The sequence below is a fragment of the Arvicola amphibius genome, chromosome X, assembly GCF_903992535.2.
Source record: "Arvicola amphibius chromosome X, mArvAmp1.2, whole genome shotgun sequence".
Taxonomy (NCBI): Eukaryota; Metazoa; Chordata; class Mammalia; order Rodentia; family Cricetidae; genus Arvicola; species Arvicola amphibius.
The window spans coordinates 133505860-133520071 of record NC_052065.1 but is presented as its reverse complement, the minus strand read 5'-3'; the positions used below and the strand labels follow the sequence as shown (position 1 = coordinate 133520071).

At 47.4% G+C, this 14212-nt stretch overlaps 1 protein-coding gene across 1 annotated transcript in view; it reads left to right on the top strand.

The window, feature by feature from the left end:
• The window catches only part of Cd99l2 (CD99 molecule like 2), an 84282-nt gene extending 71162 nt beyond the window's left edge, over window positions 1–13120 (top strand). Inside the window, exons 8-11 of the mRNA XM_038316996.2 lie at window positions 3748–3786; window positions 4601–4720; window positions 9113–9178; window positions 10447–13120. Of these exons, the coding sequence (XP_038172924.1) occupies window positions 3748–3786; window positions 4601–4720; window positions 9113–9178; window positions 10447–10511 (290 nt within the window). The 3' untranslated portion in view covers window positions 10512–13120. The remainder of the gene's footprint in view (window positions 1–3747; window positions 3787–4600; window positions 4721–9112; window positions 9179–10446) is intronic.
• The last annotated feature ends 1092 nt before the right edge of the window (window positions 13121–14212 follow it).

The following is a 14212-nucleotide window of genomic DNA, read 5'->3' as shown; positions in this document are numbered from 1 at the left end:
CAATACTAACCTCAATCCACCAAGCATTATGGTTTTGTAATCTTTGTGAATTTAATCAGAACAAAGTGTTTGTCCTAGTCATATTTTTCATTTCCTTGAATCTGTGTGTTATTAGAAACTCAATATAATTTGTGATCTCCTGTTCATGTCCTTGGCCCATTTTTTCCTCATTGTTTTGTAACAATTTATTTTATATTATAGAGCCCTTTTTCATATATTACCAAACATTTTATTTAGTTACTTGACAGTTGATGGACCACTGTACCAAAGGTCATAATGAACGAAGTATGTTGCTGTGAATAGAAGTTTTGACATGGGCACAATTTTCAACTGTCTCAAGGATGTCTGGGCATTGGCATATGCTCAGCATCTGCTGGGGCCTCTGTGCTGGGTCCAGACATGATGGGAAGGATCACCTGGAAGACAGAGCAAGCATGCTGCCTTGTGTCTCTCGTCCTTTTTTTGATAAAACCCCAGAGGTCAACCTGAGAGCTCCACCCTCATGACCTCGTATAATCATAATTATTTCCCAAAGGCTTTCCTTTCAAATACCATTAACATATGACCCCAAAGATCAAGCTTCTGGCAGCAGGAATTCTAGGGAACATATTCAAACTGTGGAAGTGATGTTGTTAGTGCATACCATAACTTTCTTTCATGTTTCCGGGAGCTGCTAAGTGTTTCCATGGAAGCTGGGCAATTTCTTACCCTTACTGGCAATGTATGAAACTTCTAGTTTCTTCACATCCTTCTTTTCATTTCCTCCCCTCCTAAAGTGTGGGGATGTTATGGCATGCTGAGATTCATTTGCATTTTTCTGCTAATTAAGTTTCCTTCTCTGATACATATTTGTCAGTACTGGGGGAGGCATCATTTGACTTTTTTGTTTGTATATTTGTTCATTTGTTTTGAGAAGGGCCTCTGCCTCCCAGTTCCTCTACTTCAGTCTGCTAAGTGTAGAGATTACAGGCATGTGATTTCCCTTCATAGGTACCCCAGGTTTCTCTCTCCCTTTTCTCCCCATCTCACTCTTTTGTTTGGTCTCTGAGACTGGCATCCTATAGCCCAAGCTGCCCTTGAGCACATAATCCTTCTGTATTAGCCTCCTTGTGCAGAACTTTAAGTGTGTGCTACCACAAGCAGTTCATTGCACTTATTTATAATGCTTTTGAGGCACAAGTGTCTCTGCCTCTCTTTCTCCGACTCTCTCGTCTGCTCTCATTCACTTGCTCAATTTTGCTTATGCATTTACTACTGAAGCTCTTACTTTTCATAGAATCTTTTCTATTTTGCATTTCGGAATTTATGATCATGTTTAAATGCTGCCCTTTGTTACTAAGATGGTATAAATGCTGTTCTAAAATGTTCTGTGGTCTTATAATTTTATCCATTTGATTTCTGTTAGAAATTTATTTTCATGGACTATATTGAGTTGTTTAATGCCAGTTGGATTTGTCACTTGCCCTTATATTATCTTTACACACTGCATTTTGTAGAGCAGCTTGGGTCAGCCTATGCTCCGAGAAAATGAGTGGACCTCAGAGACCAAAGAGGGATGAAGACTGTGACTTTGGCCTGAGCAATTCCAGTGATAGGCCAAGGTGGCTCACTTTGGTTCAGGTTCATATGACAGAAAGATTTAAACACACACACACACACACACACACACACACACACACACACACACACGCCCTCCCTCCTTCTTTTGTCTCTGAGCTCCACCCATTTTCTCCGAGCATAGGCTGACCAAAGCTGCTCTACAAAATGCAGTGTGTAAAAGATAATATTAGGGCAAGTGACAAATTCAACTGGCATTAAACAACTCAATGTGTGTGTCTGTCTGTGTCTGTGTGCATATTTTGCACATAACATGAAAAGTAGATGTCAATGTTGAATGTCTTTCTTAATCACTTTCTACCCTAGTTTTTGAGACAGGGTCTCTTCACTGAGCCACAAGTTTACTGATTTGGCTAGGCTTGCTCTCCATACTCTGTCTTGAGATGAAAGGAAGAAAAAGTCGAATCACTAAGTCCAAACTCTAGGAAGCTAGTGACATGAACATGTTCACAAAGGGCGCCTGTGTGGATGCTTAACTTTTACCCTTGGCAGGGAGCACTTGTAGGACAGCAGAGGGGACTGACAGGCCAGCACCCTTGACCTCTGAGCACTGGCTGCTGAAATCTCAGTGCTCGTGGATCTGCCCTCCAGCCTCTCTGCTTTCTCCTGCACCAGTGATGCTGTCAGAAATGCTGGTGCTCAGCTGCGTGTGGGGTGATGATGCGTGCCTGCAAGTCTTTGGCTCATGACCCCCTGGGGTTGCATATCATATATCTTGCATATCGGATATTTACACTACAATTCATGACAGTAAAAAAAATACAGTTATGAAGCAGCAACAAAAATAATGTTATGGTTGGGGTCCCCACAACACGAGGAACTGTAATAAAGGGTCACAGCATTAGGAAGGTTCCAGGGTGAGGCAGGAAGATCTGCAGTTTCGGGTTGGCCTGGGCTATGTACCCTGCCTCAAAAACAGAACAGAACAAAAATGCTGGTGCTGTTTTCGTATTTTTATTTAACTATTTAATGTTTTATATGTTTGGGTGTTTTGTCTGCCTTTGTGTCTATGTACCGTTGCATACCTGCTGCCTACGGAGGCCAGAAGAGAGTGCTAGATCCCCTGGAACCTGAGTTATCCATGATATAAGCCACCTTGTGGGTGCTGAAAATTGACTCAGGTCCTCTCCAAGATCAGCCGGTCTCTTAAACCCCTCTTTTAGTAAATAGGCAATCAGAGATATTTATAAAATGCTTTTAACTAGAAGATTCAGCTCCACATAGTAACATAACAAACTTCATTTTCCCTCCCAAGACTTGTTTTTACAGTAGTTTTAAGCTCATAGCAAACCGAGTGGAAGGTAGAGTCCCCACATCCTACCTGCTCACCCCATAACCTTCCTTTACTCCAGCGGAGTGTTTTAACACTTAGAAGCCGAAACCCTTTGACTGGTGAGGGAAATGTCAGTGCTTGTCGCTTCCACCGTCCTAGAAGAGTCTCTCCTAAAATAGTCCTCCCCCAATTTCCACCAAGTCCTGAGAACATCATCTTCTGTCAGTGAGCATGAGGCCCTAGGAGAGGACAAGTTGACATGGCAACCTGTTGCTTGTTCAGCAGGAATGGGGGGTCTCTCTCTGGGGAAATGTGCATGTGTTAGCCTAACAGTTTTATCATGTGATGATAATATATCACCATAATCAGAGAAATCATTCTGTCACAAGGAACTCTCTCCTATGTCCTTCCCTCATTCTTCCCAACCTCAATTAGCATTAGTGTTAATCTGTTCTGCATCTCTATAATATTTAAGAACTTTTTGGATATGAAAATATTATATGTGGCCTTATGTTTTTGCATGTGTTTATGCTTCAACTATTTTGGTCTAGATGTGCAGCAGATACTACTTGGTGTTGTAATTTGCACTCAGGTCTAATTGCTCTTTGGCCATCATCCTTCATCTGCCTGCAAGCCTTTGTTTGCTCTGTCCCTTGTAAGATGGGGATGCTAAGTGAACTGTCCCTAGTGGATAATGGAGAACTAAGCTTGAAGCCAGAGCCTACAGAGTATTGTATGTAACAAGAACTCAGTGTATAGAAACAATCATTTCACTAGGCCTTCTGGAGGCCTGAACCTACTCATCTTGGGGCCTTAGGGGTTATAGCAGATACTAAATGCCTTTGTCCTTTCCCCAGGTGGTGGCGGTTATGGCAGCACTGAGGACCCCGGATCTGGTGGGTATCTATGGCCCAAGGTTTCTGTTGGAACCACAAGGAAAAATAAGAGTGGCCCACTCTGGTCTTAGAGTTGCTCTTTCCTGGTCTTCCTCAAATGTTTCCATTAGTCAGCTTTCCATCACCATGAGAAATAAAAGAAGATAAACCATATGCTGCTCATATCTTTAGAGGCGCTAGTGCATGGTCTCTTGACCTGGATGCCTTTGGACCTGTGGGCAAGAGAACTATCATGGCATGGGTTCTTAGCAATACATAGCTGGCTGTTGTAACAAAGCTCTGAAATCCATCCCACTGCAACTCCATCCCTTGTTGAGGGTGGGACCTCATGATCCAATTACTTTTCAAAGCTACTACTGCTCCTCATTCTGCATAAAGGAATCTTTGGAGGGATAGTTCACATCTAAATCACCACAGTTACCAGTAGAATCAGGAGGCAAATAGCAGAGAAGAGTACCCATTCAGTGGACGGAACATGAAGAGCTAGGCCCTGGGATAGGTGGCCCAATGGAAAACCTAATGAGACACAGATAATTGGGTGGGTCTCTGTAAGAGAGGACTGCAGTCTGCCTCTCAATGTTTCTCAAGATGAAAGTCTTTATGGAAGACCAGAAGCACTTGGTAAATCCAAGGGGCACCATGTCATTGCCTGCCGTGGGTATCTGTGGCATAGCTCTTCTGCCTGCACTTGGAAATTATGGACATCTGAGTCAGCATAACTGGGGGCTTTCAGAGCAGCAGAATCCTGAATGAATTGTTGGCACTTGGAGTTGGGGTCTTGTCTACTCAGGTCTCTCCCTTCTTCCATGTCCAGGCATGTCGACAGAAACTGGCACCATTGCAGGTGTGGCTAGTGCCCTGGCCATGGCCCTGATTGGAGCTGTATCCAGCTATATCTCCTACCAGCAGAAGAAGTTTTGCTTTAGCATTCAGCGTAAGTATACATCCAAGCAGGGAAAAGGGGCCAGGCAGGTTCTCATCCTTTCCCCCACCTGCTCAATACCAGCAGGCGTCCTAGCAGGCACATCTTGTACATTCTTAGAGGCAAAATCAGGCCAAGCTGAAGGTTATCCTGGTCTGGAAGAGCGCATTGGGGCCAGAAATGAGAGATCCTTATGACCTCAGATCTCTCCTAAGGGGATGTGGGGCCTTTAGAGGCCCAGGGTCATAGCCCCTGTACTGACAATCAGAATAGTGTAGTGTCCTAGAGTCTCTTTGACATAGCAGTGGCCATCTCCGGGCCTTTTGTGATTCTGGAGGTACGCTTTCTGCTCTTGATTTCTTGATATGTCACCACTTGGGTGCCCTCTGCTCCTCTTCAAGTCAGATCATTTAAAAATGTATGAACTAATAAGTTGTTTGAGGAGTAGTAATGAAAGAGCTCTCATCGAGTGATTTTGACTTTCTTTGAGTTGGAATTGTAGAGGCCAGATTGCTTTTGTTGTAGGTTGTAGCCACAAGTATGGCACCTGTGGGTAAATCACATAGTTACGGAGGCTCTTAGAAGGCTATTTTTACTCCATGGCTTGGAGCCTCTGAGGATGCTGTTGAGGGAGAACAGAAGGACCAGATTTGTTGGTTTTAGTACCACAGCATCACTATGTCAAGTAGAATGTCTCCAGTTTAGGGCTGGCAAGGTTTACTTCAGGGGAGGGTACGTGACTCAGCCATACTTCTCCCTTTCCTTGCCTTCCTCAGATTTTTTAAAAAATTTTTCTGGGAAGCTTAGGGCCATTTCCTTTGGTCTCTAAATGTCTTTGTCATGGGCCTCTGCTTTTGGTGGCCCCTGGACCTGAGATTCTCAGAAAATTAACCTGGCTTCTGGGATTCTTTGTGTCTAGGCATGACGACTGTTTTAGCATCTGACCACAATATTGCCTATTCCTTTAGCTCTCATAGAGCATTTTTGTCAGGGATGCTACATGCACCTGCACCCACAAGCTTGGTGCTAGGGTGGGTAGGAACAAGGAAATATTTGGGGATGAAGACTAGGTTTTTCCTACCTAAGCATTCTCAAGATGGCCTTGTGAAGAGGTAAAAAGATAACACTTTGAGCCTGAGCTATGGGCAAAGTTAGGAATTAACTGAGAGAAACATGCTATTCTGTGTGACTGATCAAAGTCATTAATATCATTTAGCAAATTTTTTTGTTAATTTCTAGCCAATCTCCTGCTCAGTGATGCTCTTAGACAGTGATGGGCAGGCCCTGGGAACAGCTGGAGGTCTGGATCTGTCTTCATAACTGCCGAACATCTAATGTTGTTGGAGGCACTGTAGCAGGTCCATTTGTGCCATGGTTTTCTCATCATTTCTCCTATGTGGTTAGGGAAGCCAGTCCAGGATTCAACCTTAGCAATGAAGAGCTTGGAAGTCCTTCAGACCCAAAGCCTCTTTCCCTGCCCCCATGTGGGAGCCATCAGGGCATACCAGAGCAGTTCACTAGTGAGCAACTCTTCCCTACTCAGTGTTCTTAGCTTCTTGTGGTTTCTAGGACTGAGAACTGTTGTGATTGCAAACAACTGAGTGTGATGGCCATGCCCATAACCCCAGCATTAGTAAGACTGAGGCAGGAGGATTGGGATTCCATAGCAATCTGTGTGACAAAGTGAGTTTCAGGCTTGCCTGGTCTATAGTGTAAGGCATTGTCTCAAAACCAGGTACCCATAGGACCACACTCCCTGCAGAGACCTTGGAGAAGATGCTGCACCACATCTTTTCGCTTTTCAGGCGATCCAGGTGCTCCTTGGCTTGTACATGACTTTACTGCTGTCTCCAACTTAAATCCTGAATGCAGGCATTCTGAGATCCTTACTTGTGTTGGCAAGATCCCTATCCCAGATAAGGTAACATTTACAGGGCTTAACAGATGGGGTCATAGGGACTGATGGGAGAGGCCTAGCATAGCTTCATGACGTGGACAGGTTTCAGCGAGGCCAGAGAGGCACAAAGGGAAGGAGACTGCCAGAGTCTGGGTCTAGCCCTCATCTGTCCCACTTGCTCTGTTAGGAGCGCTCTCAAGCTGAACAAGCAGGCTAGACAGGCTGACTTGCTTACATGGGGCTGGGACCTTAGACTTCATTGTTTCTCCTGCTCCTGTGTCTGTCCTCCTAAGCTGGAAGTCTGCAGTCCTGCGGTGCCTACTCTTGACGAGCCCCACACGGTTCCCTCTTCTGGTTGCCCGTCCGTTCCTCTCAGACTGTCTGCCTTGCACCTCGCCTTCTTCAGGGAGAACTGTTAAATATACTGGACTTCCCCACGTTCCCTGATGATTGATTACAAGTCACAGCCCAGACCCTGAACTGAACTTGACATTCAAAGTCCTGGCCATTTAGCTTCTCCCTGTCCCCAGGAAGTCTTCCTTCTCTGTAGCCATTTCCCCGTTCTATGTGCTCTGCCTTCTCCAGGATACAGCCTTACTGTTCTGGCCTGGGGTGGCCTCTCCCAGCCTTTGCCATTTCCCCTCTGCATTCCTCCTTTCTGCTCTTACTGTTCCGGCCTGGGGTGGCCTCTCCCAAGGAGCCTTCTCTCTGGCCAGTCTGGGACTGCAGCAGCCATGCTGCATTGTGCTGCCACAGCGCCACCTGCTGACCTTGTTCGAGCCTGGATTAGCCTGCAATTTCCATGTCTGACTAGACACAGCTCGCACCTGTCTTGACTGTCCATTCTGGAGCTTTGTGAGGCAATGTCACTGCCGCTGTGATGGCACACAATCAGGAAGGATTCCAAGGGTGCTTGTGTGGGTGGCTAACTTTCTAAGAAACAGGTGTGTGCTTCTAATCTCCACTGTCTGACTGGATTGCTGATTAGAGTCAAGCGTGGCCTCCAGTGGTTGGAAAGCCCCAGGGAAATGGATGTCAGGAGGACCTGTCCCTACTTCTTTGGCCTCCAACCTCTGTTGCTACCAAAGGGGTTCCCATTTTGGGAACACTCAGTTCCCCTGCCCACCCTCAGAGCCAAGTATCGGTCAATCTTTTGTAAATACCCGAAGGGTTTGTTGCCCGGAGCTGAGTTCTTACTCCAGGGTTCTAAGCTTCGTGTCTTGCCTTCGGATGCAGCAGAAGGGCAAGGTAACCATTTTTGACTTCTCATGTTTCTTGTGCTTTGGCCCTGGAAGCCGCACTATTCCCTTCTCCCTGCTCTCTACCTAGCCTCTCTCCCCAGCATTCACCAATTTGCCTGTGACCATACCATCTGTAGCCTTTCCCGACATGTTGTAAGGCTGCTGTCTGCCACCTCGTCTTTTCCAAGGCCCAAGATAACCGGAGTCAGGCATGTCCATGGGGTGGGGAGGCACTCATACCCATGGGTGAACATATCCCAGAAGCCACTGGAGGAAAAAAGGCTATCTCCTGCTTGCCAAATGGGAGTATGGGCAGTGGACTGGAAGCCCAGGGCACGTCTTCCAGCTCCTGCCCATTGGCACTGGGGCCATCGCCTGCCTGGCTTTGCATGGTAGTTAACCACCCCTGCTGGAGAATACTACCTACATTTTCACAGGCCCGTCTGACTTTCCCTTTGAACCCAACAGCTATTATGTCAGGTAAAAGCCAGGAAAATGACTTGTGTCCAGTGAGTTGGTCAGTTAGAATCAGAACCCATTTTCCCTGCAGGCCCTCAGTTAAGAGAGAAGACACAGAAGACTCTGGCACTTATACAAACAGGGGTGTAGCGCTGCTCCAAGTCCTTGAGTGATGGGTGACCTTTGACCAAGTGAAGAGGATGCTTTGTTGAGTTGTTTCATTGTCCTTGAGGATAATGTGGGGATGGGGGGGGGCTCAGATTACAAACTAGACTGGAACAGCTGCTTGTAGACCCTGGGTCCTCCAAGTATGAGTGAGGACAACAGTCATTCCTGTGGCTTCCTTGTGCATGCAGCTGCTGGGAAGGTCACATGCTGGCGTTTCCAGAGAGAGCTCCTGTGCATCTGTATCTGCCCCTCCTGACCCTGCATCCATCAATCATTCCCTTAACTCTTGGCGCCCTCTTTACCTCCCTGGACTCTGGGCCACATATGGTTTTATGGATGGTCCGGAGCCCTGTCATCTGGTACCCTCTTTGCCTTGACATGGTGGCATTGGTCCTTTATGGAAAGGGGCAGGGGGATTGTTGGGTATTTGATGCATGATGCTGTTTGCGAGGATGGCGACGGTCCTGGGCGATGTGCTCCTTGGTGGCCAGTCTTTGACCCTAAGATGATGTGCTGGGATTCAGGGATGGGTCTGATTCTGGCAGGGTTACTGTCATAGCAGACGCAGTCAGGAGTTCTCAGTCGTGAGGACTCCTTTGTTTCCTCGTGCCTCCTTTACTTTGTTCTTGCTCTTTGCAGAGGGCCTCAATGCAGACTACGTGAAGGGGGAGAACCTGGAAGCCGTTGTGTGTGAGGAACCCCAAGGTGAGGACTTCTACATCAGTGCCCCCCTCTGAAGGCTTTCCAAATTCAGTGGCTCCAACACTGAATATACCTGGGTTAGGGAGGCCCATAAGAATCTTCTTCTGGAATGTCTGCTCATTACAAAACCTTCAGGGGCCCAGGTCTGCCTGTATCCAGTGACTGGTCAGCTGGCCTCCCTGTTTCTTAAGAACGGGGACACTGGCACCATGGTGATAACTTATAGGTACTTTGCTGCTCAGCCCAAGCTATGGAATCATCTGAATGTGAGCCCAGGACACCTGACCTCTTTGCTAGCACATACACATATGCCCTGGGCATGCTTATCCAGAGCTGGGAAAGGTTTGCATCTAGACCTCTACTCTGTTTTCAACTTTTGTATGTTTGTGACAGGATCTCAGGTAGACAAGATAGCCTCAAATTCACTTTGTAGCTAGGAGTAGCCTTGAATTTCTGATTCTCTGCTTCTACCTCCTGAGTGCTGGGATTGCAGGTGTGTGTTCACCTGTAATGGTCTCTAGACCTTTCAGTTAGAAAATGGCTAATGACGAGACACATAGTTCAAAGCCAGATGTTCTGTTATCCTCTGCGGGGATATTGACCACTTTTGGGGTTCGGTGGCTACCAATAATTAGAGGCCAAATATGGTAAGGCCAAAGGAGAGGGGGAGGACCATTCCTGTGGCCCAAGATTGCTCCTGGGGAAGCATGGCTTCATGAGGCAGTGAGGTAGGCCTGCTCTCCCAAAGCTGAGCCTGTGGTGGCATCGGCAAGGAGAGGAAAAGAGAGCAGAGCTACAGGCTGGCAACTATGGAGGCTGGTGCTGAGGAAGGACGAGGCTCTACCTGGTCTATAATGGAGAATGAGGTCCCCAGGCCACTGCTTCTGGAAGTTGTCTGGTAGTGCAGCACCACAGATATGGAAATGGCCTGGATGCAGTGCAGAGTTGTGGATTCTGTCACAGCTGTAATACTTTCACCCAAGGATAGAGGGCTGTGATGAATGCTTTAGATCTACTAATCCAGAAGCATGCCCATTTTCTAGATGAGGAAATGGAGGCAAGGCTCTTTGTGCAGCCTGACAGGCATCTGCCTTTACTCCCCTTGACCCACCCTGAACTTTGCATCCAGGACTCATGGCAGTCCTTGCAGGGCTCCGGTGAGCAGGCCTTGGAGGTGCTGACCTGCCCGTGCAGTACAGAATTAAACTGTTAACAGGACTTGGGTAGAGCACAGGTCGCAAGCTCTCCTAACACATGTCTTCTCTTCCCAGTGACATACTCAACACAAGAAGCACAGTCTGCAGAGCCTCCACCAGCTGAGGCACCCCGGATCTAAGGCCCTGTTCAGTGGCAGGTGCAGGAAGGGTGTCACTGCTTGTGACCCAGCTCCAGATTTCATTTGCTGACCTTTTCCTCAAGTTTCTTCCCATGCCACTGGCTTCTGTACAAACAAATCTTAGGTGTTGGTGAGTGTCGTTTTGTGCCCTGTCCTGCAGAGTATGGTGACTCCTTTGCCATTGGTCCTCCGAAGAGACTTGGTGCTGAGACTTGAGACCTGCCCTGAGCAGATCACCAGCATTAGAAGTTGCTGGGTCAAAGAGACAGCCTGCTCCAGCCTTAGCATGGGAAAAAGGAGGGAGACCCAGGTGAGGGTGTCCAAGAGGATGGTGGAGACAGCGCTGAAGGAGAGCGTTTCTGCGTAAGCAATCCCTAGGTCCTATGAGACTCTTTATCTAGAATGCTAGAGGCCTTGCTGGGACACTGGCCACTAAGAGCTGTGAGTAGGCTGCTCGGCTAGCGTCTGGTACAAGTGGAGCCTCTGCAAGAAGCAGATTGGCCAGCACCAAGTGCACCACACACACACACACACACACACACACACACACACACACACAACTAGGTTTTTAAAATCATTTTGTTCTCTCCACAACTTCAGGTTTTTCAGCTTCCAGAGAACTTGTCCAGGTGGGGCACGAGCTCTTTAGTTATTTTAGTGCAAGCATGCATCTCACAGTCGCCTTACCCTGAGTTTAGGAATTTGGAAAACGTGGGAGCTGTGACCTGCAGGCTTGATTCCCATCTGATTCCATAAGGGTCTCTGGCTGGCCTGGTAACTTCTGCATTGGAAATGCATTTTCTACCAGGTTGGGGTAGGTGCTCACCCCAGCCTTGTACATGATCCTATTTGGGTAGCAAGAGCTACAGAGCCTGAGAATGAACATGGAAACCAGAAGCATGGTTGGTGCTTTATTAGGAGCGAATGGGAAGGGGGGAGGTGGGAGAAGGGAATCTGGTTTAGCCGAGTGGAATGTCACTGCTGCCTTTGTAGTCGTGTAGCTTGTCCTCTCTGTCTGCTATAGCGAAGAGGGCTCTGGCCATGCTCACAGTGATAAATACAGGAACCAAGAACTAGGGCTTCACCTGGCCCAGAGATGCCTGCTACCACCTAGTTTGGGTCAGAGCTGGCTACTTCCTGGATTGTTCCTTTGACTTTTGGCCCTTGGCTTCTGTGAGCTCTGCAGTGAACCCTGCAATTGAAAGCTAAGCTAATGTAATGTGAACTAATAGTTTGCCCTGTCAAAAAGCACTTCAGAAAACAGCGTGTGTCACTGGGAAAGCAAGATCCTACTTACAAAACTCACAGTTCCTCTGGACGACATGATGGCCCCATATATTCCACAAACTGTGAATTGGCTCCTTCACATCCACTGAGCTGGGATAAGGCAACGCCGACCTTAAGAAACCACTGAAACCTTGTCCTGTCTAATGCATGCCTTGAGTGTGTTTGTTCTTTAAAGACTATTCATGGTGGAGGGCTGATGGTGTCATGTCTCCAAGCAGCCTGAACACTCGTTCTCTGTGTGTACCTGTGGGCTATGAGATGCCCCTTTTGACTGCCCTTTGGTCCCAGGCAGACTAGGTCTGTGGATCTGATAGGGAGGCTGGAACACTGGGGAAATGGCACCAAGATGGAAGAAAAACATGGCCTCAGGAATCCCCCTTTGTTCTTCAGCAAGTTAATTAGCAAGGGAAACATTGCTTGCAAGATGTGTTGGTTTCCAGAACCTCCTAACTTGCTGGTCAGATTACTGTCAACTTCCTCAGAATTGTGCCTCATTGACACCAAGGACATCAAGAGACAGGGGTGCCACCTTCTGGCCAATGCTGAGCTAGAGGTGGCTTAAGGAAGACTTTAGTATCTGGCCTGTTGACGTGTAGCTAGGCTAATCTCAGGGGGGCTGTCAACTTTACCTTTACGCTGAGGCCTGTCTGATGGCAAAAGCCCATGAACCCCACAGCCATGATGTAAAATAAATGCCCTCTTGTGAAATTGTTTTCTCAATAGCACTGGTTCCAGTGAAAAAGAGCTCTACTTTGCTCTCCCTTAGCTACCTCGGTGCCTTCTGCATAAAGCCCTTCTGCATAAAACCCATCACTCAGCCCGCAGGCGCTAGCTAAGTGGCTGGACAGGCCTGGGCGGGCCATCGGCCTCCTGTTCATACAGTCTCATCCCAGGGGCCGCGCTCCTCCTTCCCACTGGCATTTTATACTTGCTGGGGCATTGTGGCTTGCAGAAGTCATGGGACTGGTCTTCTATGTCCCCGCTGAAGGCTGAGCTGGCCAACTTGGGCTAGTCCCAGGTAATAGGCAGGAGAAAGCGAATGAAGTGGAAGAGCCAATTGCCAAGATGAGATCTCTAAAGGTGTGACTTGACAGGAAGAACTTCAAAAAAGCTCAACATTCTCAAGTGGCTTGATGCAGGGGACTGCCCACCCTGCTGTGGGACAGGCCCGCTGTCTCAGCCATTTGGGTTGTAGTTAGTACCAGTTCTCCGAGGAAAACGTGCTAGAGACTGCCAGAATCCCTGTACATTGTTTTATGTGCTTGTGTCCAAGTGTGAATTGTAAATGGTCTAGTGTTTGCATTAAACAAAATGGAATCCAACAGCTTCTTGTGTTCCGATGATATCCATCTTTTCCTACTGTCATTTGTGATATGACACTGACCTCATTCCCCTTTCCCCAGCCAAAGGTGTGTGTTGGGCAGGTTGGCGTTTTGCTATTAGCCCCCTCCAAAAGTGTCCAATCTCAGGTCTGGTGGGCTCACACAGCATAGGAACTCTCTGATGTACTGGAATGAGGGGAGGCCGGAGCAGAGCACCTTTGCCACAGCATCAGTTCCTTCAAGAGGATGAGCATTGGCTCTACCATCCAGGTAGCTCTGGAGCATCCTGCTCAGACCTGAAAGTGAGCCAGGAATGAGTGCTCTTTCTTCCATGGGGCACTATTACAGGTGGCAGTCTGGGAGGCAGTCCAACCCTCTTTTGCCTAATATTGGGCTCTCTTGCTAACTCAGCCATGATTCACATGAAGAGAGTAATGCCAGGCCCTTAAAGAATGGTGGTACACAGGTGGTGGTGTAATTTCACACTAGGTTTTAGAACCTTGAAAAAGCACAGAGTCCCATAGAGCCAACAAGGACTGAAGAGAACACTGCATTTGCATAAGGAGAACCCACTGCCTCAACATTTCTTCAAGGTTATGAACAAGAGGACTTTCAGATTTGAAAATCAGATCTGTAGAAGGAAACGGCGGGGCTGTGTCCCGCCACCCGGCTAACTTTACCCCAAATAATTACACAGAAACTGTATTCTTTTAAATACTGTCCGGCCTGTTATCTGTAGCTTTTTATTGGTTAATTCTCACATCTTTCTTTAACCCATATTTAGTAATCCGTGTAGCACCACGAGGTGTGGCTTACCAGGAGAGATCTTAACCTGCGTCCATCTCAGAGAGGAGAATCATGGTGACTCCTATGGTGACTGCCTGAAGCGTCTCCCCCACTCTGCTTCCTTGTTCCCACAATTCTGTTCTGTCTACTCCGCCTACCTAATTTTCTGTCTCTTAAAGGGCCAAGGCAGTTTTCTTTATTAATTAACCAATGAAAGAAACATAGACAGATAACTCTCCTCCATCACAGATCACCTACCTGTTCCAGCCCAAACACTCAAGAATCACAATAAATTACTGACAACTT